The following is a 23,394-nucleotide window of genomic DNA, read 5'->3' on the forward strand; positions in this document are numbered from 1 at the left end:
TCCTACTGGGCGGGGTGGGAGCTTGGAGTGTCGCACTGGGCGGGGCTTTGTCTGGGGCTGAGTCGCGGACTCTGACCCGTTCAGGGGTTGGGGGAGGCTGAGCCTTGCGCGTGCCCGGCAGCTGCCCCAAGTCAGCCGCGTACGCCAAGGTGCAATTGCACCGCTCCTGCTCGCCCCCTTTTCCTGTGTTATGTAGAAAGCTCCTACGTGAGAGATTGTGCGATGCTTCCTTTCCCCCGACTGGGGTTTGCAGCCTTGTAGCTGATTGCTGCTGGTTCAGTGCCGGACAGCAAGGCGAGGATAATCAGCTGTTCTGATTTCATAGGCACAGTTTTGATATTTGGGACTTTTTCGTATATAGGTGCCTGTTACATCTCCGTCCTGATGTTTCACAGTTGCAAGCTGGTCACCCTACAGAAAGCTTAACAAAAGAAGGCCATGCTGGATGGAGCAACTCAAAAGCCCATCTAGGCAAGCGGTGGGCAAAACACAGCCAGTCTAATGTTTCTGTCGGCCCACCAGGCCTGGCCTTAGGGCAAGGCGGTTGCCTTGGGCCCTATGCTGCTTGGTGCCTGCTCGCCTGGCTGCTTGCTCATTGCCCTGGCTGGAAGCCACCCAGCTACGCAGTACAGCCAACCACAACATGCTGCCTTGAGCCTTGCAAACTCTGGCCGGGCTGTGGCCCACCATGACACTCTGGGCTGCTAAAAGTCCCACAGTGCAGCAAGCACTCTGCTGTGTCCCCATGCCACTCTCAGAAGTGGCTGGCTACTGCTGGCATGTCTGTACATACCCTTGGAAGAGGAGCAATGGTGCCATCTGAGGAGTTGCCCCTATCCCAGCACTATTCTCACAACTTATTGGCTGAAAACAGGCCAGTGGAAATTGTGGTGGTTCGTGCACCAGGAGTGCACAGAGACATGCTCTGTGAAGGAGTGCACAGAGCCCTCTATGAAGGGGCAATCACAGACATGCCAGCAGCAGCAGGCTGCTTCTGGAAATAGCATGGGGCCACTGCTTGAGCACTCCATTGTACTGCCAGATGGGAACCACCTGTAGGACAGAGTCTGTACCTTGTAACACTTCCTGCACCACAACCCCTGCCCCAAGTCAGAATCCCTCCTGCCCCCAGACTTCCTCCCACACCCTGCACCCCTCCTCTGTACCTAAATCAATGCTGCCTCTCATTTTTATCTATCCATCTCCACAATAAATTTTATGTGCCCCAAGACGTGCAGATATGTACTACCAGTACGCATGCTGCCAGCTGTGGGTGCTCTGCTAATCAACTGGGTGGCATCTGAATTTCTCTTGAGTGGCTACCAAAATGCACAGCTTACAGGGAACAATGTCCCCAACCTCCTGCCCCAGATTCTAGTCCCCTTCTGCACCCAAGGTCCCTCCCAGACCTCACAGCCTTCATCCTCTCCTACACCCCACCACTCCGCACCAGTCTGGAGATCCCTCCTGCACCCAAACTCCCTCTCAAACCTGCATTCATATCCCCTCCACCAGACTAGAGCTCTCTCTTGCATCCAAACTCCATCCCAGATCCCACACCCCATCTATTAATATAATAGAAATAAGCAGCCTGTGACCAAAATTTACCAAAAGTTATGAGGTGATTCCCCTGTGAAAATTATTGCTTACCCCTAAACCAGCAAAGTATCCTGTCTTTCAATGGTGGCCAAGGCAAAGTGCTTCAAAGGTAATGAACAGAACAAGTCATCAAGTGATCCATTCCATTGCTCATTCCCTGCTTCTGGCAAACAGAGTCTAGGGCCACTATCCATCCCATCCTGACTAACAGAGCCTGATGGATCTCTGTGAATTTATTTAATTTTTAAAACCCAGTTTTAGTCTGTGCCCTCATATCAGCCTCCGGCAAAGAGTTCCACAGGTTAACTCTGTGTTGCATTACATTAAACTTGCTGCCTGTAAATTTCATTTGGTAACATCCCCTCCCCTTTAAGTGTTATGAGATGAAGTAAATAACACTTCCTTCCTTACTTTGAAATTTACTTCCATGCATCTGAGCAGATATGTTCATAAACATGAAAGTATGTTTTCCATTTTGCTTTAACAGGCATACATTATATTTGGGGACAAGCCAGAACCAGTTAAAGATGGCCTGTGCCATCCTTGACTACTAAACTTGCTTGCTCACTCACTCTCAGATATCTAGGAAGTAGTTTTTAGTTGGAGGAGAAAGGCAAAAGGGTAAGTATCAGTGATAATGGCAAATGCAATTGGTAATGTCACACACAGCTAATTATATTACATGGGTATCTTGCTCTTTCAGAGTTATTGCTGCTAGTTGTGTCCTTGAGGCAGTGTGGTAAATTTGTAATAGCTTGACACAAAATGTCATTTAGGCTGAAAAGAGAAATTACACTTCTGAGCAATGTGATATGATGATGGAGGTGCTTACAGTCTAGTATAATCTGTCCGTATCAGTAAAACTGAACAAATATATGTTATTGCTAGCTTTTTCTTATTGAATTAGTCACAGACAGGGTAGACAGGAGGAAAAACTGAAAAAAGACACAGGCTGGCAACAAAATGAAAGGGAATGGTTGAGGTACCCCCATTAATTTTTTTTAAATATGTTCATGAATATGATGGACAAGAGAAGAATTTAGACTAGCATTTTCTTGCCCAGGTGAAGTTGAAGAGGCTGGAAATAAGTGCAAGGTCCATTTGCCAAAACTTCCTTTTCAGTGACCAAGGCCGTGCCTGGCATGTCACAAGAAAAATATTGTAGCCTGAATCTAACAATACCATGGGATTAATTTCTAAAGCACAACCCTTTTCCATTGTTTTTATTTCATGACTCAGCCTGCCCAATTTCTGCAATTTGTGACAAGAACAATTCATTGTAATGGGAGAGGGTTGCATTCCCTCCAACAGGAGGTGTACATTCAGGCCAGAAGAGCAGCTAAAAAGAGGAGACTGTCCAGTTGGTGTGGTGCTCTGCCCCCCACCCAAATCACTTCAGAATCCATGGATATGTCAGAGTAGGGAGGGTAAACTGAGCTCCCAAACACGTGGAGGTCAACTCTGAATCCAGAAGAGAGGAAAGAGGGAAAGGGGGAAGAACTTTGATTCACAGAGAACCTACCTGCTTCCAGCCACTTCACCTCATCATGTCCCTTCCTAGTCTCAAACTGCTGAGGGTGCAACCCCAGCCCTGCCTGTCTTTCCAAGCTTTTAGCCTATATGCTCTCGCACCTGAGCTAGGCCCTTCTTCCCACCCATGGCTGCATGTGCATGGAGTTTCAATCTCCATTGGCAATCTCCACTAGGCAGGTTTCTGCATTTGGGTGCCAGCGTTGCCAACTTTCACTCTGTAAAATAAGCAATGTGGTTTTCATGATGATCCAAAATAAAGCTAATCCCATTTCAACACATTTCCCAAACCAAACTAAACCCTAAAAAATTCTCAGTCTATGTGACTGGATCCCCTGAGGTACATTCTGGGCACCCACTGTGTCTCTCTGAATACTGTCCATCTGCCTGTGCACCTCCAAGCCCACTGTACCTTCCTTTATGCATCCCCTTGTCCCTCTGAGCCCATCCTGCCTTTTCTTTGCTCCCTTGTGCTCCTTGCCTCTTCTTTTGGCTCTTGTGCCTCACCATGTCCCCTTTTGCAGCTAGACCACACAGCATGCCCGACAAAAAGGTTTATAATGCTTTATTTTTAATTTTAAAGTGAAAACAACAAAAAGGAATGTTTAAATTGTAAGTAACCATTGCTTGCAGCCTTCACTCACTGCTGCTGGTGCCTCTTCATGGCAGCCATTGATTCATATAGACAGTTGTTCTCTGCCCTACAGAGACTAAAATCTAAACAGACAAGAAAAGGGAAGGATTGTTATCCCCATTTTACAGGTAGGAAATTGAGGTCTAGAGAAATTAAGTAATTTACTCAACCTGGCACTGTTCTCCCCTCCCCTGAATCAGGTCACAAGCAGCCAGGGAATTATCCTGCAATGAAAAACTGTACAGTATTGTGCCCCCACTTGCCTCACTGCACACTGGAGCCCCAGGAGGCAGGAAGTCTTGAGCAGATAATTGAGCACAGAGCTTCTTCTGCACCCTCAGGACCAGATCAGATCATCCTTCATCTCTGTATAAAAATTCTCCCCAGAAATAAATATGAACTTCCAAGACATGCAAATAAACAGAGTGAAAACCAGCAAAGCTGTTAGACCCACTCCTTAAACTTACAAAATACAGGACAATGTAGCACTTTAAAGACTAACAAGATGGTTTATTAGATGATGAGCTTTCGTGGGCCAGACCCACTTCCTCAGATCAAATAGTGGAAGAAAATAGTCACAACCATATATACCAAAGGATACAATTTAAAAAAATGAACACATATGAAAAGGACAAATCACATTTCAGAACAGAAGGGGGATGCGGGGGGGGGGGGGGGGGGGGGAAGAACCCCCAATACACAGAGTGGATGGGGAGAGGCCAGCTCTGCACAGAGGGGGTGAGCTAGGACTTTAGCTCTGGCGCAGCTCGAGCACTAGGGTGACACTGGTGGGGGCTCGAAAGCTGAGGGTTTCAGCCACGCATCTGCCAGTGTCAAGGGTCTCTCTTCCTTCACACATACACCCCCCCCCCAGCGTGGCTTCTTCCGGGATGGGACTTTTCGTTCCTTTTTCTCTCTTCACGCCCCCTCCCAGCGAAGCCCCCCGCCAGGGTGAGGGGCTCCGGGTTTTTCCCTCCTCTCCCAGAATTTCAATTGTTTCAATGAAGCACAGGGAGGAATCCCTGCCCCGACTCTCTCTCCCCCTCTGCGCTGGCAGGGGCACGCACAGGAACGTGGGAAAAATGGATTCGAAAGAACTTAAGTTTAAAAATGCACATGCACGATGGCCGCATCCCCCTGCCCTGGGGACACGCGCCTGGGGCTTCCGGTCTCCGCGAGCAGCATCTGAACGGAGGTCGGGGCGTCTCCCCTGCACACGCACCCGGCATCCGCAGGGCTGGAGGAGGATTTTCCTTTCTTTCTTCCCCGCCCCTTCCACGGCACCAGCCGGGTCTAGGGACTCGAGGCTTCCCCACTCTCACTTGGCTTGGGTGCTCCTGGAGGGGAGGGACTTTTCCTTCCTCTCCTCCCTTCCACTGCGCGGCTGCTGTCTGGCTTAGGGCGTTTCCTTCCACCCCCCCCGCCCTCGAAGTTTTGTTTTATTTTATTTTAAAGGAGGGGAGGGGAGAACCGCCCTGCAGCGCTGTCCTGTCCCGCAGGGTGCTGGAACTTTGAAGTCCTACAGTCACGGAAGTGTCTCCTCTCACGTCACAATGGGCTGGGCGCCAACCTAACTGCGTCCTTAGCAACAGCCCGGCAGCGCTTTTGGAACCGGGCGGCGCAGCGAGGCGAGTTGCTCGGCGGGAGCGGACGGTGGGAGAGGCGCTTGCAGGCTGAGGTCAGCTCCTGCCTCCTCGTTTGCCACGTTCAGGTACGCGGGGGTTGGTAGAACCGGGTTAAGTTCATTTCAGGAATTGCCACCGCCCTCAATCTCTCCCCCTTCCAGGCCCCCACCAACGCCTGCTCCAGAATGCGGATTGCATCCCTGATTCTCTAGGGGTCTCCACATCTCCTTTCCTCTCCCAACCCTACCGAAAACTGCCAGACACTGTTCCCTCTGTTCAAGTGCTACTTTGCTCTCCCTTCCGCATACATCCAGGAGGCTGTTATCGTGCTAAGAAACCTGTTAAATCTATCAGAGGGGTAGCCGTGTTAGTCTGAATCTGCAAAAGCGACGAGGAGTCCTGTGGCACCTTATAGACTAACTGAAGTGTAGGAGCATAAGCTTTCGTGGGCAAAGACCCACTTCGTCAGATGCATGTCATCTGACGAAGTGGGTCTTTGCCCACGAAAGCTTATGCTCCTACACTTCAGTTAGTCTATAAGGTGCCACAGGACTCCTCGTCGCTGTTAAATCTAGTGAGAAAGACCAGTGAATTCCTTGTTTGTGGTTCTATATGCCACAGCTTTTAGCTGGTGTGAAATGACCCCATAAAAGAACCCCAGACATAACTGATGCCACTTCTGCCAACTCCCCAGTCTTTTCATATTGCTTGTAAAGCTGCATAAAGGCATTCTGTCATCACTCCACCCTCTCTTTGACTAGCTCACACACAGCCACTCTCAAATAACACTTTACCTACAGCACTTAGAATAAACTACTCCTCTGTTTCTTCCTTAAACTTCCTATCCTGTAAATATGAATGTGCATTACTTTACCTATGTGAGCACCCCCGTTGAAGCCAAAGGGATTGATTATTCATGAATCATGCATGCCATACATGCTAAAGTATTTGCTGTAAGCCTGATTCTACAAAGGCGTATTCCCTTGTATAACTTTTTATGCTGCAAGTGATCCGTTGGTATCAGTGAAATTACTCAGTGTGTCAAATAACTTTTTTGCCTTCAGCACTGATCTGGCAAACACAATTGTGCTTACTATCAAAGCAGTTTCAGTGGGACTAGTCAAGTTAGTCATTTGCTTTGCCTGAGTGTTTGTGTGAGCAGGGTTATAGATTGTAAATTCTGCAGGAATGAGTTCAGCTTGTATAATGCTCTACCTATTTTCAGCACTTAATAATAAAGAAACAAAATGATATACTCTAGACAATTTCTATAAATAAGATAAGGTATTTTAATTTCATTTACTTTAGAGGAACATCCCTAGCTAAAATGAATTTTTAACCTACTTTGAGTATGAGTAACACTTAAAGCCCTGATTCTACAACCACACACATGCTTAGCTTTACTATTGTAATCAGTGGTAGTAAAATTAAGCATACGTGTAAAAGTATTTGTGGGTTTGGGACCTAAATGATTACTATCAATGAAAAATACTGAAAAAATATTTTGCAGTTTTCTGAGTTTGTTTGCTGTGTATGCTTGACAGCATATTAAGTATGTCTACACTGCAATTAAAAACCCATAGTCTTTTGCGAGCTTACTCATGCTCACAGGAGCCCTAGATGTTTAATTGCAGTACAAAATTTTGGGCTTGGGCTATAGCGCAGGTTGCGAGATCCTCTCAGAATATGTCTACACTACGCACTTATTCCAAAATAAGCTATTTCGGAATAAAAACTCTGCACTAGCTTATTTCGAAATAGCACATCTACACTACAAATGCCCATCAAAATAGCACAGATCTATTTTGAAATAGCGTGTCCACACTGTTTGGAGGCTGAATTGCATTTAAGGCCTCCCTAGAAGCACTTGGGGCAGGGCATCAGGACAGCAGTCACTTCCTATAGCTTTTGCCTGGGGCTAGCTGAGGCTCGTGCTTAAAGGAACCCTCATGTACAGTCATGACTCAGACTCTTCACCTTTGACTACCTCGAGGGACAGCAAACTCATCTCGCTGCATGCTCTGGTTGCCCTTGTGGATTCCACAGCACTCCAACCATAGAGCTGAACCTGCTGCAAAGCGTGCGCTGGCTTTTAGACCTTATGCTGCACCTCCTGGTACAGTTACTACAGGCTGCCCACATGGCACTTCAGGAACAGGAACCTGCTGCTTCCTGTGTTGCACCTCTTCTCTTCTCTCCATGTGCTGCTCATACAGCACAGCCCCTCCTGCATTGCTTGCACACTGTGCACCGCTGCTTTTGGTGATGAAACTCCATATCTGATTGGTGGGACCTCATCGTTATGGAGCAGTGGGATGACTAGCAGTGGCTCCAGAATTTCAACATGTAGAAGGACACCTTCAAGGAGCCTTGCGAGTGGCTCACCCCTGTTCTCAGGCAAGGGGTCACCCATATGAGACCAGGGATGTTAAATTTAGATTGATTGGCTAATCAAATAGTCGCTGCAATTTGCATTGCCTATTCGATTAGTTGATAAGGGTGTCTCCGCCTTTAAAGTGTAGCAACATCCCCAAGGCTGTTGCTACACTTCAAAGGCAAAAGTACTGTGGGGAGCACAGGGCCAGTGGGGGACTCAAGCAGTCGCTCGCTGGCCCCATGCTCTCTATGGCATTTCAAAGTGTCAGTGCTCTACCTAGACGTCAGACTCCATGTGGTATTTGAAAGCAGTAGTGCCACATGGTGCTCGGGGTCAGCGGCGGAGTCCCCAGCTGGCACTGGGCTGTACACTGCATTTCAAAGTGGCAGCACCGTGTGGAGCCCAGGGTCTAGCCCCAGGCTCCATGTAGCACTGTTGCTTTGTAGCACCCCTTCCACTTCCCTCCCCGTCTTGCTGTCTCTTTCTGATAAAGACAGCAAGGGGAGGGGGGAGTGACTAGTTGACTCGTGTGTCGACTATCCATTAAGTATTTGCTTATCTGATAGTCGACTAGTCGTTCACATCCTTACATGAGACCTGCCATCCCCCTCCAGAAGTGGGTCACCATTGCACTTTGGAAGCTTGCCACACCGGACAGTTACTCCTCCATCAGGAACCAGTTTGTCATGGGGAGATCGACCATCAGGGCTGTGCGCATGCAGGTATGATCTCTTATGATTGTCCTAGGAAGGTGGGAAACTGCTGGAATGGGGTTGGTGGTGGTGGAAACTCCCTCCCTGGAAGGTTTCTCAGTCCTACCTTTAAAAGTTCTGCCAGGGGATGGGGTAAGTCCTGGTGTGGGGAAGGGAGGTTGGACTCAGGGGAAGGGAGGTTGGACTCCTGCTGCTCCAGAGACCATTGTAGGGAACAGGCTGGATATGTGTTCCTGCTCGAGGTCCTTGTGGGGTTGGCGGTGCCTGTGGGTCTTGCAGGGTTGGGAGGCTGGCACAGGAGATGTGGCTTGTGCCCCACTCACAGCTGGTCTAGCTGTAAAGAACAAAGAGAAGGTCAGTCATCCCAGGAGACAGAGTGCATGAAGCCTAGCCCTCATCTCTAAGCCAACATTGGAAGGTCTTGGTTCAGATGAAGGCAATGTGCTTTGAGCAAGGCCATCTGAGGCTGAGACCTTTCTGCAGGGGCACAGAGGTCCCAGGTGGGAGCCTAGGACTGCTCCTCCTCTCCCCCGGTGTGTGACTAGGGAAAGTAATGAAACTCACCTGATGGGCCTTCCTTGGCTTTTCCAATCCCTGGGTGACATCCTGGTAGGGTGATATCGGCTCCAGGGCCAGGCTGACCTGGCTGACAGTCATTGTATCCAGGCCCAGACCCATTCCTGAGCCCCATTGTATCCTTGTCCTCCTCCTCCTCCTCCTGCACTTCCTGCTCTTCATCCACAGCTATGCCTTCTGAGAGGCTGACAATGGGCATCTCCATCCAGAGTCCACAACAAGGGGCGGGGGAAGAGACAGCCCCCCTCTCAGGATGTGTTGGAGCTGGTCAAAATAGGGGCAGGTCTGGGGTACCACCCCTTAGTGGGAGCTGCACTCCCTGACCTCAGCTCCTTGACCTACATTCACGCCTATTCCTGGGTGCATGTGTCCCTTCTGACCTAGGCTGTCAGCCATCTGGCCATAAATGTCTGCATTCCTGTGTCTGGTGTGGAGATCCTGGAGGTTTGTCTCCTCTCCCCAGACCTCAATGAGATCCAGGATCTCTGCACCAGACCAGGAAGGGGACCTCTTCTTTTGCTCCTGGGCAGGAGCTTGGGAGAGGGCTGCCAGCTCCCTTGCAGCCATGGAGGGCTCAGTGGTAGCACGGGAGTCACTTATGGTGGCAGCAAAAGCTGTGAAGGCTGCTGGTGTGTGGCACAGGGTTAGCAGGGCTTTCCTGGTGCCACAAGCCCTTTCCCATGTGGCTGTAGCTTTAAGGGCTTGCTGTGTAGACGCGTACCTTCTTATTTCAAAATAACATTAGTTATTTTGAAATAACCCTTTAGTGTAGGCATGCCCTCACTGTGCCGACATGCAAGAAATTTGGCCTAGATATATTGTCCCATTTCTTTTATAGTTCAATTGCTGCTTTTATAAATGAGTGGACTGTTTTTACAGATCTAGTGCTAAGCGTCCAACTTATTCAAGGTATTATGGAGGTTTACATTATGAGCAATATGATTGTTTGACTATACCTGAATGCTTTATAATGATAAAAATAGATTCCTGAGATTGCATGGGTATAATGGAGGGTAGAACTTGGCCCAGTGTGGAATGCATGGGCTGAAGCTGGGACAATGTTGCATATTATTTGCTATATATCAGCAGTTATTTATACTATCTCTTTAATTTAACAGTTATTTAGTATGACAGTTACTTTATGATTGTGTAGTTTTCAACATTGTGATTCATTGGTATTCCAGCTATGTGAGCTGGGCGCTGTCTTGCCAGGGACCCCTAAAGAGTTATTCTCTGCAGCTGTACATGTCCCAAGAGACACCACCATCACTACTTTTTATAACCTAATAGATCTCAGTAGATCACATTTTTTGATTTCTGAGGGAAAAAAGGGGAATGGCAAGAGGAGAGAGGAGGAAAATGTGCTGAGGTTCCAGCCAAAAATCTTTCTGTCAGGAGGCAAAGTGGGAGGTTGCAAGGTTGCCATTCCTCCAGATACTGTGGTTCTTCCAAGATCCCTCCCATAAGCACAGTGTTGTCTAAACAGGGAATCTTAGAGCCACTGCACAGGACAGTACTTTTCTAGATACACAATGTAGGGAAGAGTTCTAGAATTAACAGTGAGATTAGATAAATGACGATAGATCTTTTCCATCTCTAAGTTCTAATATGTCATGCAAAAGTTATCTTAATTTTATTTGTGTTAATCACTGTGTTTATTTCAACAAACCTTATTTATGTAACAAAGGACATATTTTCATTTTACTGCACAGGGATTTACCATGCATAAATCTCATTAGTTTTAGTGAGGATTAGCATGTAAACTCCCATTTCTTCCTGCATTATGCTGATGATATTCCCTTAAGAGTGTGACATGTCACAGCAGAGTCAAAGAAATAAAACAAGTTAAAAGCTGAGACTCTTTCTTTGACTTGACTAGTAGGGTTGCCAGGTGTCTGGTTTTTGGCCGGACAATCTGGTAATTGTGTCTTCTGTCCAGTAAAAAAAACCCTGAAAATACTGGACATGTAAAATGTCCGGTATTTTCTGTTTTTCTCAGACAGAAGGCCAGCAGGGACCAGTAGCCTCCCCAGGAATTGAAAGTAGGGGGGAGGGAGTGTTCAAATTTACAAAGGGGAGGGATGTCAGGGCCAATGTGGGGTGACACTGTGAGGGTGAAGGTGTATGGCACCATAGTTCACAAAACTGGGGGGGTGTTGAGGAGGGTATACATCCCCATGGGGGAGTGTAGGGAAATCCCTGGAAGGGACCTTTTTCCCTTGCCTTGTCTGACAGGGGTGAGTGGAGTGGGGAGTGGGTAGCGGGGCGTGGGGGAATTTAAAAGCACAGTGACCTTTTTTTTCTTTTCTTTTTTTCCTCAACCAATATTTTTCCCCGCCATGTTCAGGATTTTTTGTGAAAGTATCTGGCAACCCTGTTGGCTAGTTGTTCTTTGATAATGTGCACATCACTTTATAAATTAGATCATTCCGTATAGCAATATGCTTGCATAACACAAAAACAACGAGCAGTTCTGTGGCACCTAAGAGAATGTCTACATTTGGAAATTATTTTGAAATAACTAAATTCAAAATAATAACTCCCGAAATAATTATTTCAAAATAAGCTTATTCCCCAAGGAAAGCAGGAGTACAGATTTTAAAATAACCAGCCCTTATTTTGTGATAGTGTGATAGTGGGGATGCTCCGCTTATTATTTTGAAATAAGGGGGGTTATTTTGAAATAACTCCCTAATGTAGAGCAGGCCTACTCAACACATGGCCTGTGAGTCGCATATGGCACGTGATCCATTTGTGTGTGGCCCGCAGGTGGGAGCCAAAACAAAAAAGTAGTCAATATAAATGGTGTTCTGTTGATATGTGTTTTAGTAGTTACATTCCTGGACTGTCATTGCTCATTGAGGGTATGTCTAAACTACATGGCTCCGTTGACGGAGCCACGTAGATTTGTTGTTTTGGCAAAGGCAAATGAAGCCGCGATTTAAATGAGCAATGGAAGCGCGGCAGCCATGTAAATGTAAATGAAGTTGCGATCATATAAATCGCGGCTTCATTTGCCTTTGCCTTTGTGTCTAATCTACATGCCTCTGATGACAGAGGCATGTAGTTTAGACACAGCCTAAAAGTGCTGTCATATGGGTGTAAATTGAGTAAATATTGCACTTGATTAATATCCGCAGAACTGACTTAAATGGGGCCTGTGTGTTGTGTAGTCTTGCCTTAATCTTGGTATTCATGCCCATCAGTGTGAAAGAAGCTATTTGCTTATATATTTGCAAGTATATGCAACCACACTTAAATTGCAGCCCTTGGCATGTGCTGTGAGTATCATTGTGGCCCCTGGGGCTTCTAAAGTTGAGTAGCCCTGGCTTAGAGATTAACACATTTATTAGGTGATGAGCTTTTGTGGGTAAAACCCACATCATCAAATGAGTAGCTTTTACCCACAAAAGCTCATGACTTAATAAATTTATTAGTGTCTAAGGTGCCACGGGAGTGCTCATTTTTTTTACAGTTACAGACTAACACGGCTACCTCTCTAAGACTGCATAACACAGGCATGCAAATTGCAGGACAAGAATGGATTTTTAGCCCCTCCTAGTCTCAGCTTTTAACACTAGCTGACAGAGAGGAGAATCAGAACCATTATGTTGTATCATTAACTAAAGTATACTGTAAATTTAGCCATTTACAATGTTATTGGAATGCTGGATAAGAAAGGTTGGGTAAAAGGTATTTTGGCAGGAATATTCAGACAGATTTCATGGGTAGCTTGGTGTGGAAATAATACTACAATGACTCTTTTTACAACAATAAAATAAATGGTATAGTGATTGAAATTTTAGTTGATGGGCGTTAAAGAACTTCATTTAAAATTGTCTGTTTTCTGCTGGATCTCTCTGTAAGAAAAAAAGAATTTAGATTAATTTGGAATTAACAGGTGAAATGCAACATCACAACCATGAGAAAATTAGGAATTACTTTTCATAAATTCAGAGTAATCTACTTTTTATTGGTTAGTAATACACATTCTCATTTCTTTATAACTGCAAGTGAGTGAGTTGTTTGGCACACTACAGTCTATGAAAAGTTATGGGCCCTGATTATAGTTAAATGAAGTTTTTTAACAACCATGTTTGTGGCAAAAGCTGCTCTTGAATTAGGTATGCAGTGTGCCAGTGCACCATTCCATGTTTAGTTTATTTATAGTGTTTTAATATGTACTGTGGTATAAAATAGAATATTCTTGTTTGAGAGCACATGATTGTGGAACTAGCCACTGGAAGAGATGAAACTGAGCCAAAACCTGAATGTGGAATCAGATGGAGAATATTGGAAATATTGCCCTCACCTGGAATATTATATTCACTTTTTATTACCTCATGTCAAGTGTTCAGATATAGGCTAAAGTAACTATTATGAGCCTGAAAGTGCTCATATAAATAGCTCATTTTGAAGAGAGACTGAAAATATTGGGAATATTCCCCTTAAAGGGAGATTGATGAATGGGGACACAAACAAATATGTATAATAATTAATTATATGGAGATGGCAGAACAGAAAATTTTAGTCACTCTCATAATAGAAATATAATGGAATATTCAGTGAAACTGAAAACTGTCAAATCATACAACTGAGACCAAAAGCATGGTTTAGCCCAGTTTAAAAAAAGAATTGGACATTTTTAGGAACAAATATATCCAGACCCATAATAGGAAATACTTGAAACAAACACAACCAAACCTAAAAAGGACCATTTTGGAAGGGATATAGCTCTTCATGTTTCAGCATCAGCCAATCGTTAACTATTGGAGTTTAGTAGAAATTTTTTTCTGAAGGCAGGTCCTCATAATCTGTGGCAACTGCTGGGGAGGGACACAAGGGGGGCACCAGTCATGTGACCCCCCCCATGTGATTCCTCCCTGCGCTACCCCTAACCTAGGGGAGGGCCCCATCACTCCCTGTTCCCACTTCGCCCTTCCTTCAAGCTCTGCCCCTGCTCTGCCCCCATTCCACCTCTTTCCCTTTACCCGCTCCCCCCAAATGATATGGCCCAGAGGACTAGCGGGAGGGTGTCTGGCATCAGCAGCAGGGAATCAGGCCCCCTCCATACTCACCAGTGGCAGCAGGGGAAAGCAGAGCAACCCAGAAACAGCCTGGTCCATTCCTCTGACTCTCAGCCATGTGTCTCTGCTTCCTGCCACTGGTGAGCGTGGGAGGTGGTTCCACTTCTTTTCCTAAACCCCTTCTCCTGAACAACATGGCTGAGATCCAAGGGAATGGAACTGGCTGGGGCTGGCGATAGGTGGTATAGAAACACTGTTAAATTATCTGTTTTACCTTCAATGTATCCTGGATAGTAACACTGGGCCTAGTTTTCTCCTTGGAATTGAAGAGATGATCCTCTATTTGCCTGTTGCCCAGGCTCTTCAGAGTAAGGTCCAAGCCCTCATCAGAATACCAAGGTCTTCAGCAGAGGGCTTCTGGAAGCATGATATCACAGGGAGCTTGCCAGTGTCAGAATTTTCATGGAGAAGCTTGTAGTAGATTTCACTTTCCATCAAAAAGATCTTGCTTGGGAATTGTCCAATGGGAATATATTTCTAGTGCATCATAAAAATACATTCAGGTTCCTGTTAAAAATGATGCCAGGAGCTGTATATTCCAAAAAGGGTTTCCAGTTTCATCCCATACATTTAAATTTTTCTTTTTTTCAGTACCTCTTGCTATGCCATGATGCTTTTATAACCAGATGCAAAGACTACTTCTATACACACATCATAGAAATTGAATTACTGCTATTGAACAGAAACCATTCTAAGAGCTTGGTCCCTTGGCTGTAATGAGCACTTAATTATTGATATTGTATGTGACTGACTGCTATCAACACAGCTTGCAGGAGAGAACAAAAAAAAAATTGGCATCAGTATAAATTCTTTTTCATCTAACCTAGTGAGAGAGGTTCACATTAAAATAGCGATGAAAACACATTTGAACTATAAAACTCATACATTACATAGTGCTAGATGCTACCTATAAAGGAATGTCACAGAGGGAAATTGAGATTATTTCCGGCTCAAGTCTTCCTGGATGCTGATGTAGAAATCTATTATAGAGATCATAGACTGGTAAATGCTACTAGGGTCCAAGACTATTCTCAATGGACAATATATTAAAAGAAAAAAATCAGAGAATAAAAGAAATTATGAGCAGTAAGCAGCATGTGGTTAGAAAGTATGTATTTTGCAAACTAAAGCTGATTTTTAAAAATAGGATAGCAAGAAAATTAATAGATGGGAGTGAAAGTGGTAGTCTTGGATTTTAAAAAAACATACCCCACTTCGTCTATTTCTCAAACTACTGTGCATGGATTATTATCACAGCTTCTGCAGCTAAGGGAGCCTTTAAAAATACTTAGGCTACGTCTAGACTACACTGATTTCCTTGGATACTGGAGGTATCCCGGAAAAGCAATGCCACGTCCAAGGAACGTGTCCGCTTTTTCGGAAAAAAATTTCAAAAAAGCAGACACGCTCTTTCACCATCCCTGTAAACCTCATTTTACAAGGAATAAGGGATGTGTCAAAAAAGCATTTTTTCCCAAAATTTGGCGCTGTGTAGCCGCGCCAAATTTCTGAAAAGCCTCTTTTGACAGTAAAGTAGAAAAAGATACACAATTTGCGTACCACAAGTTGCATTTATTTTTCCGACTTACCATTGCAGTGTAGAACTAAGCAGTTTTATAGCACCTTCTAGCCAAGGATCTCAGACTGCTTAACACATATTAATGAAAGTAGCCTCACAACATTCCATGATAGATAAGGTAGTTTGTTGTTTGTAGGGAAAAACATGCTGCCTTGTTATTAGAAATATTATAATTGAAGCAAAATGTCTGCAGCAAATATGGTATCATATCATAGCTGTGACCAGGATTTGAAAAAAGTACTCTACACATACTAGCGTAGGGACTGAAGGCTCAATTCAATAGCCATTGAAGTTAATGGGTGTTTCCCCATTGATTTCTAGGAGCATTGGATCAGTCTTTGGGCTTTCAGCCAAGCTGAATAAAATTTTGTGCTTCTGTGATCCCAGCACCCTGCAATTTAAACAAACAAAACTGTATTTAGTTGTAATGTATTATCAACTTTCTATTTAATATATTTTTAATGTGCAAATTACAAGGATGACTTGAACAACAAAACAATTATTCACTGAATGTATTTGGTGACTGTTACTAGTTTTCATTTAATGTTTTCAGGAAAGAGTCCAGAAATGAAAGTCACTTACATTTCTTGTAGGTACTGTTGTATTGCACCCTCTCGGAGGGCAGAGGGTGGGTGGGGGAGACTCAGGGCAGTGGGTTGGAGGGTTGTGATTGGGCAGTACCTGTAAGAAATTAAGTATGGGGTGAGGTGTGGGGGGCTCAGGTCAGTGGATTATGGTGAGTGTGTGTTTGGGGGGGTCAGAGCAGGGGGTAGGGATGTGGGGGGTGCAAGAGTCAGGACAGAGGTGTAGAGGAGTAGGGCAGGGGGGATGTTGGAGTCAAGGTTGTGGGTGTGAGAAAGGGCTCAGGGAAGGGGATTGGGGATATATATGTAGGGGAGAATTCAGGGAGCAAGGGTGCTATTTAGTGAGGGCTGGGAGCTGAAGGCCCCTTCCCCCCACAAGATTCGTACCTGGACTCTGCTTGTTGTTTCCTTTCATCACTTTTCCCATACATCGCTGTCCCTGAAAATCCTGTTAGGGTAAGACAGGATACTAGAAGACAAGCTGGTGCACTTTGATGCATCTCTAAGGTAGATTATATATGGGTGCCCATCATCTGCTAATGAACACACACTGGGACAACTAAATACACTTTTCCAAGCCACAGATCTATTCCTCCTGGGGATATGAGGCATAAAGCTGAGACTTACATCTAGGATTCTCCTGAAGATGCAGCTTGTGACTGACAACTTGTGCAAGAACAAAAGGTTCTCTGCTACATCCCTTGTTCCCACAGTCGGTCACTACTGCAGTAGCGAGCCAGCTTTAGCCCCATGTAGTTCATGCTGTAGCATCAAAACAGAATGGAGAAAAGCTGAGGTGCTGTGCTATAACATTTCCAGGCCTTGGGTTTGGGGTTGGTTTTTGTTTGTTTGTTTGTTTGAGTTTGTTTAAATGCTTCTTGACTCTATTTAATTTGTATAAGAACCTTGAAGATCAAAAGCCCTGTATAATACATAAGGATTATTTAACAGCTATTTTTGTTTCATTTTCTGTCTTTTCAAAGATTTGATTTTGAGTACATCTCACGCTGACAGCAATTTGATATAGTAATGAGTTGCCTTGACATTGTTTACCACCATAATTTGCTATAATAAGTAGCCTCAGAAGACCTGAATTGACAAATTCTCTATGTTTTTGGCATTGTAATGCAGTATCAGACAAGTGCTTTAAGAATATTTCATGAAGGCGGTTAAGTCCTTGGAGGGAAAAAAAAGAAAAGAAAAGAAAAGCGGAGGCTGTGCAGTTGTAAAATGTTTTCCTAAACTTTAAAACATTCATAATTGTCAAAAAGACAGTTCATACAAAAAGTTAACAATTGATATTTCAGTTATTTTAAAAAAATCTATAGTTATTTTTTAAAACACACACACATAGTTTGAAACTCAATTCAAAATAATTTTCCAAAGAAAAATGTACATTCTAGCTGAAGATTCTGTGCCAAGTTTCTGCTTAAGACCATACAAATAAGTCAGATAAAATGATAAACTCTTGATTATGTTTAACAGTCTCAGTTACAGTCTTCTGCATGAATGAGTAGATAAATTACATTTTTCTCATTTGTAAATTGTTTAGTCAATGACATTCTAAATTTCGTATATGTTGTAACAGAACATAACAGGAACCCTCTTGGCCCTGCCTCTGCTGTGCTCCAAAAACAACTCTGAAACCTTCTGGCTCAGTAGTCACTAGTGCAATTTATTTACATAGTGCCACCCCATAACCTTCTTACTGAATGTAGCTGGGAGTTTCAGCCTTGAGGGGTCCATAGCCTTTGGACCCAAAGGGCAGTATTATCACACTTCTTTTCTGGCTTCCCCCTTCAGTTCCTCCCTTTGAGAGTGTCTATAACCCCAAGCTAATCAGACTGACAATTGGCTGAGAAGAAACAATCAGCCACAAGTTTCCCCAGCCAGCTCCAATTTACCCTCTTTAACAGGAATTGGAGTGACAGAGGGCTGCCACCTTGTTGCACCTCCCTCTCCGCTTAACAAACTGCCAGCTTCATCCTTGCCCACCTCATCTTCCCTCTTTTATTGGAGGGGCCAGCATGGGGGACTTCTCCTTCTGCCTTCCGGTGACCCTTGTGGTCTTCCTTGTAGGGCTCCTGCATCCCCCACTCAGAGAAGTTACATTGCATGGAGGATGATGCTCCCATAGGTCCACTGCTGCCCAAAAGTCCTCACACCCTTTGCACCCCCACATGGGTCCTCCCTCTTTTTCTACATTCTCTTCTGGCAGGGGCTGGGGATTGGCCCCTACTTCCACATGGATACCCTGGGCCTCAAGTTCATCAAACCCACTTAGCAGGGCCTGAAACTCTTCTCCTGGGGGTCACTTTGTAGAGAGCTCCTTTGGGCCTTTTTCCTCCCTTAAAGGCCTTGGGTGTCCAGGAAGAAGTAGAGACCAACTGCCCCATCCCACCTCCTTCCTTTTCTTCATTACTCAGGCTCTGATGCCTAGGGGTCTTAACTTATAGGAGATGAGTTCCCCTCTTTACTGGAGCTTTGATATTTAGGGATTTCCAACCCCTCTCTTCAGGGGGCCTCCTCTTTTTCCCATTGTGGGCTTCTTCCTATTGCCTCCTTTCCATCTTGGGAAGTATATGGTCCCAATCTGTGCCACTAGGAAAGGCAACCCCTTCGATACCCTGACCCACTTGCACTAAAACATGCCCCAGTCTTCAAAGGGCACCTGGGCCATCAGGTACTGTTTCTTGTCCCTATAAACACATTTAATGCTCATTTTTGTGCTGGGAATCATTCAGTGTGGTTTTATCACTCCCTTTTAGATAAAGCAGCAGTCTGAGGCTGTATTCACCGGACCTCTCTAGGGTGTCCTCACCACCGTCACAGGTATGGTAGACAATTTTTGCCCATTTTCTGCCCTTCCCCCCAGCATTAGTCCAGCCACAAAATTCATCCAATCTATACTTCATGTATGGGAAGTCCTCCCTTTTGGGTCCTGGTTGCCTGCACTGCCAGCAAACAATTCGTCAGGCCCGCAGAAGTCCTTCAGGCCTCTTCCCTTTTCCTCTCTGGGCCTTTTCTAGGTGGGGGTTTCCTGGCCTTTTCTTCTGCCTCCAACTCACTATATGGCCATCCCTCTTTCCTTGGGAACTTGCCCTCCTGCCACTGTTTCCTCTAATTTTTCCTAACCCTGAGTGGAATGAATTTTATGTACATTATTATGGAGGTGATGTGTGATACATTATATAATAACAAAATTCATATGATGGGGATAGGGCTAAGGGGTTCTAAGTGTGGGAGAGGGCTCAGGCTTGGGGCAGAGAGCTGGAGTGCCGGGTCTGGGGTGGGGCTGAGGATGAGGGGCTCAGGGCTGGATCAGAGGGTGGGGTGCAAGTGTTTTAGGAGCCCAGATGGGGGTACAAGCTCTGGAGTGGGATTGGAGATGAGAGCTTGGGGTGCAGGGGTGTGAGGACTCTAGCTGAGGGTACAGGCTAGAGGGTGGGACTGGGGTTGAAGGGTTTATGATGAAGGAGGGTACTCTGGGACTACTGTGAGGAGAGAGGCTGGGCCATCCCAACCATGGCTGCGTTTGGGGCCAGCGGACAAGCCCACACATGTAAAAGGGTGTAGCAGGGCCTCCCTTGGCCCTGATTCTACTCCAAAAACCAGTCTGAGACCTTCTGACTCAGCAGTCACCAGTCCTTTTTTCCCCCACATAGTACCATCCCACCATCTCTTCCCCAGGTATGGCTTGGGGGTTCCAGCCTGGAGGATTTCATTGACTCTGAAGTCAGGAGGTCAGATCTACCACACTCATTTCCTGATTTACTCCATTCACTTCCTCCCTCTGGAGATGTCTGCTGTCCAGGTTAATAAGGTTGGGAGCTGTTTCTCCTTTGCCCCCAGTCAGCTCCAATTACCTCCTTTAGTTGGAGCTAGAGTGACAGAGGGGTGGTCTGCTATTTCCATTGAGCACCCTGTCACAGTTATAACCCTTTTCTGTATTTGGGGAGTTTGTATATTGAAAATTTAATGTTGATTAAGTGCTGCTATTAAATCCTGTTGTTGTTTTAACAAATACAAAAAAGAAACCCACATGACAATTTAGCTAGCAGTCTTCAACTCAGCAATCTTTAGTTAAAAATCATGATTTTTTTTTCTTTCTTGGTACTTATAAAAAGCAGGAGGTGGGAGTTGGAGGTGAATACATCGTAAATGGAAATTCAGTAGCTGACCAACTAAAAACCAAATGCTACTTATTTATACTGTCTATTCACCCTGCACGTACAGGAAAGTTTCAGCAGCAACTTAAGCGCTGGAACTTTAGGGTGGCCAAGCTTTTGACCAGAAGGCCGAGTCAAAAAGGGATCAGCACTTAAAGTCTGGTTGGTTGCAGAGTGCAGGCTCCCTCCCTGTCCTGGCTCTGTATTGTTCCCTGGACTTAGCTGTCATGTTCCTGCATCTCCTCAGCACATGGGCAAGGAGGAGGTGGGGGACTCTGTGCACTGTCCCCCTGAGCACCCACTCCACAACTCCTATTGGCCAGGAAACAATGGGAGCTGCAGGAGCAGTGCCTGTGGGTGCAGGTAGCAAAGGTGAGCCTCCTTGGTCCCCTGCCTAGGAGCCACAGGACCTGCCGGCCTTTTTCACCTAGGTGTGAATAAGAATTTCTACCAGTATGGATTTGCCAAATATTAACAGGGCATAGCTGATTTTTTATCCGTATGTAACTGTACTACAACAGAGATAGGCCAGAAGAGGGCTGTATTTCTCCTTGTATTCCTCCAAACTTTCATTATGCTCAATCCTCACAAGATTTTCAGGTTTCTGTTTTTAGCTGCAGTCTTAATTCCCACCTCCACTCACCACTTGTGAGTCATTTGCTGGCTTGTCCTTCTCCACAGACTCTGAGCTGTAATCTACTACCAGCCATAGTAGCTTTCTTCCAACGATAGAATGCATCCCTTCTGCTTCTGAGCACAATTTGTAACTCATTAGTTGCCTGCTCTTCCTGATTATGTTGAAGTGTCTTTCCTGAAATCTAGACTGAATTTGGCCTAAGTTGTTTGTGGCTATATGCTATACACGTATCTTTAGAATGAACAAAACAAAGTCCACTGAGATAAAAAACTGCATTAGAATATTGTTAATTGTCTGACTTAAATTGATAAAGCTATACAAAAAAATCAGTGTTAAATCTATAGATAGGTTAGAGGTAATTCTTCATCGGAGACTACCTGTATCTTGCTGGCTAGTGGGTGCTATTTTATACATTGAGCATGATTTGGTAAAAAAATATGCTTTTAAAGTGTTGCATTTGATGTAAGTCAGATACATTTTTGCTCAATCAGGCCCCAAATGGTCTGAGAACTTCAGATACAGCAGAGATAAAAGCTGAAAACATTTTTATGTCAGAGTTTCATACTTCTTGAATGTTCTGTCTTCCATTAATTCAGTATAGCTCCATGTATGAATCAGTTTAGTAGGCTTAACAAGTGAGACTTCTGTATTATCTTCATCAGTATCTATGATTAGTAAAACCACACATTCAATAGGCATTTGTGTTCGATGCATATGAATAAATCTCTATGGTCACAACTTCAAAAACGACCTAAAAAATTGCATTTTCATTTGTCTAGGTATAATAATTTGCAGCCACAAAGTATATAGTATTTGTGCATGCAAATGAGATTTGCCAGATTTGCCTGCACACATTTTATCTCTTGGGTTTCAAATGATTGTGTGTATGTTTTGAGTATGAGTTTAGGAACCAGAACAAGGCTCATTTGCAAATTTGATCTTTAAAGTCACATTAACCACAGTAAAGTTCATTGGTTCATTCAAATGTGCAATAAATAAATAGATTATTCTACTTAGCTACACCCGGTGACCTGTTTTAATCAACCCCCCTTCCTCATAGCATGATAGTTTGCACTTACTGGGTATAGCACTTTCCATCCAAGAGTCTCACATACTTAACTAGTATAGCTAACAGTTTCATCCTTTGAACACCCCGCTCCATCTGCGAATTAGACAAATGCTGTTAATCTCCTTTTACAGATGAGGAATCTACAGGACAGAGAGTTGAAACAACTTGCCTGAAGTCATTCATGACTGCCTTGTTATGGCAGTCTTCACATATGTCTTCACATATCAATAGGGAATAGCTGTTTCTCTTACTAGTGGAGGATACAATAAAAAAATTCTAATTCAGTGGATTGTAACATATTCTGTATTTGTTTTGTCTGATTTTTAGATTGATTATAGCATAAGAAGATGCCAATCTTTAAAGTGCCAGTGATACACAGATTTGGAATATTATCTAATAGACAACATAAAGAACTCCAAAAGGAATTTTTGAGAAAATATTTTCCAAGTCATTCATACGAAATCCGCCATGACAAGCCTCTGTAAGTGCAATTTAAATAGAAACCCTAACATCACTTTATTATGTATAGTAGAACAGTGTGTGGTCAAAGGCTAAGTTTCCAATTCCATGGATCATTAACTTCCTGTGCAGAGTTCTTGAGTTGACTAACACCTTCTTATCTATAAAGCCATTCAGCTCTGGAAGTGCATAGGACTTGAAAACAAATAGTTTATTCCCACTAAGAGCAGCAAACTAATGGCATCTGTCAGGTACACCAGAGGCATTTCATGGAAAGCTGCTCCCATCATCCCTTTCGCCTCAACCAAATGCTTGGGGAATATGGATGTTTGATTTCAAAACCTAAAATTGGCTTATTACAGATGACATTGGTCCAACATTTGGAAATAAGTTAGGCATATAACTGGTGTTTAACTCAGTTAACATGTTGTAGTTTGACTGTTACATTGGGGAAGCACAATACTTGTGCACATGCATGTACACATGGGTTCACTCAAGCCAGTTCCATTGGCTCTCTCTTCCTGCCTGGAGTGGTACTTGGGCTGCTGGTTCTGGGGAGGGGAGTGGGCCGGTTTAACTGAGAAGCCCCAGCTGCTGCTGACAGCCATTCTGGCATTGGATGCTGCAGCAATGTCACTGCTCTGTTGCTACTGTAGCTGCTTCCCTTTTGGGGATGCTGCTGCTGCCGCCAAGGAAATTCCATGATCTAAGATCTTGCTTCCCCCTCCCCCCCTCCATTCTTATACCTTTCCTCAT

The 23,394-nt window shown here is 44.6% G+C and overlaps 1 protein-coding gene and 1 long non-coding RNA gene across 8 annotated transcripts in view; one reads left to right on the top strand and one right to left on the bottom strand.

Annotated features, from left to right (window-relative positions):
• Positions 1-3,679: 3,679 nt before the first annotated feature.
• LOC142829889 (uncharacterized) lies at positions 3,680-5,271 on the bottom strand. Of its 2 annotated transcripts, none has more exons than XR_012904788.1 (3): positions 4,880-5,271; positions 4,027-4,163; positions 3,680-3,846 (listed from the first exon to the last, which is right to left on the bottom strand). It is a non-coding gene; the product is annotated as an uncharacterized LOC142829889 (long non-coding RNA). The 2 variants fall into 2 exon arrangements; XR_012904789.1 differs by having other exon boundaries at positions 4,986-5,262.
• A 59-nt stretch (positions 5,272-5,330) lies between these two features.
• The window catches only part of TMEM232 (transmembrane protein 232), a 155,913-nt gene continuing 137,849 nt past the window's right edge, over positions 5,331-23,394 (top strand). The window contains exons 1-4 of one of the 6 annotated variants that reach the window (XM_025190393.2): positions 5,347-5,474; positions 19,073-19,136; positions 19,995-20,127; positions 22,507-22,660. In XM_025190393.2, the coding sequence (XP_025046178.1) occupies positions 22,527-22,660 (134 nt within the window). In that variant the 5' untranslated portion in view covers positions 5,347-5,474; positions 19,073-19,136; positions 19,995-20,127; positions 22,507-22,526. Of the gene's footprint in view, positions 5,475-19,072; positions 19,137-19,994; positions 20,128-22,506; positions 22,661-23,394 lie in introns of those variants that run through there. The other 5 variants (XM_025190397.2, XM_025190391.2, XM_025190394.2 and 2 more) reach the window with 5 other exon arrangements.

The sequence above is a fragment of the Pelodiscus sinensis genome, chromosome 6 (genome assembly GCF_049634645.1).
Source record: "Pelodiscus sinensis isolate JC-2024 chromosome 6, ASM4963464v1, whole genome shotgun sequence".
Lineage (NCBI taxonomy): Eukaryota > Metazoa > Chordata > Testudines > Trionychidae > Pelodiscus > Pelodiscus sinensis.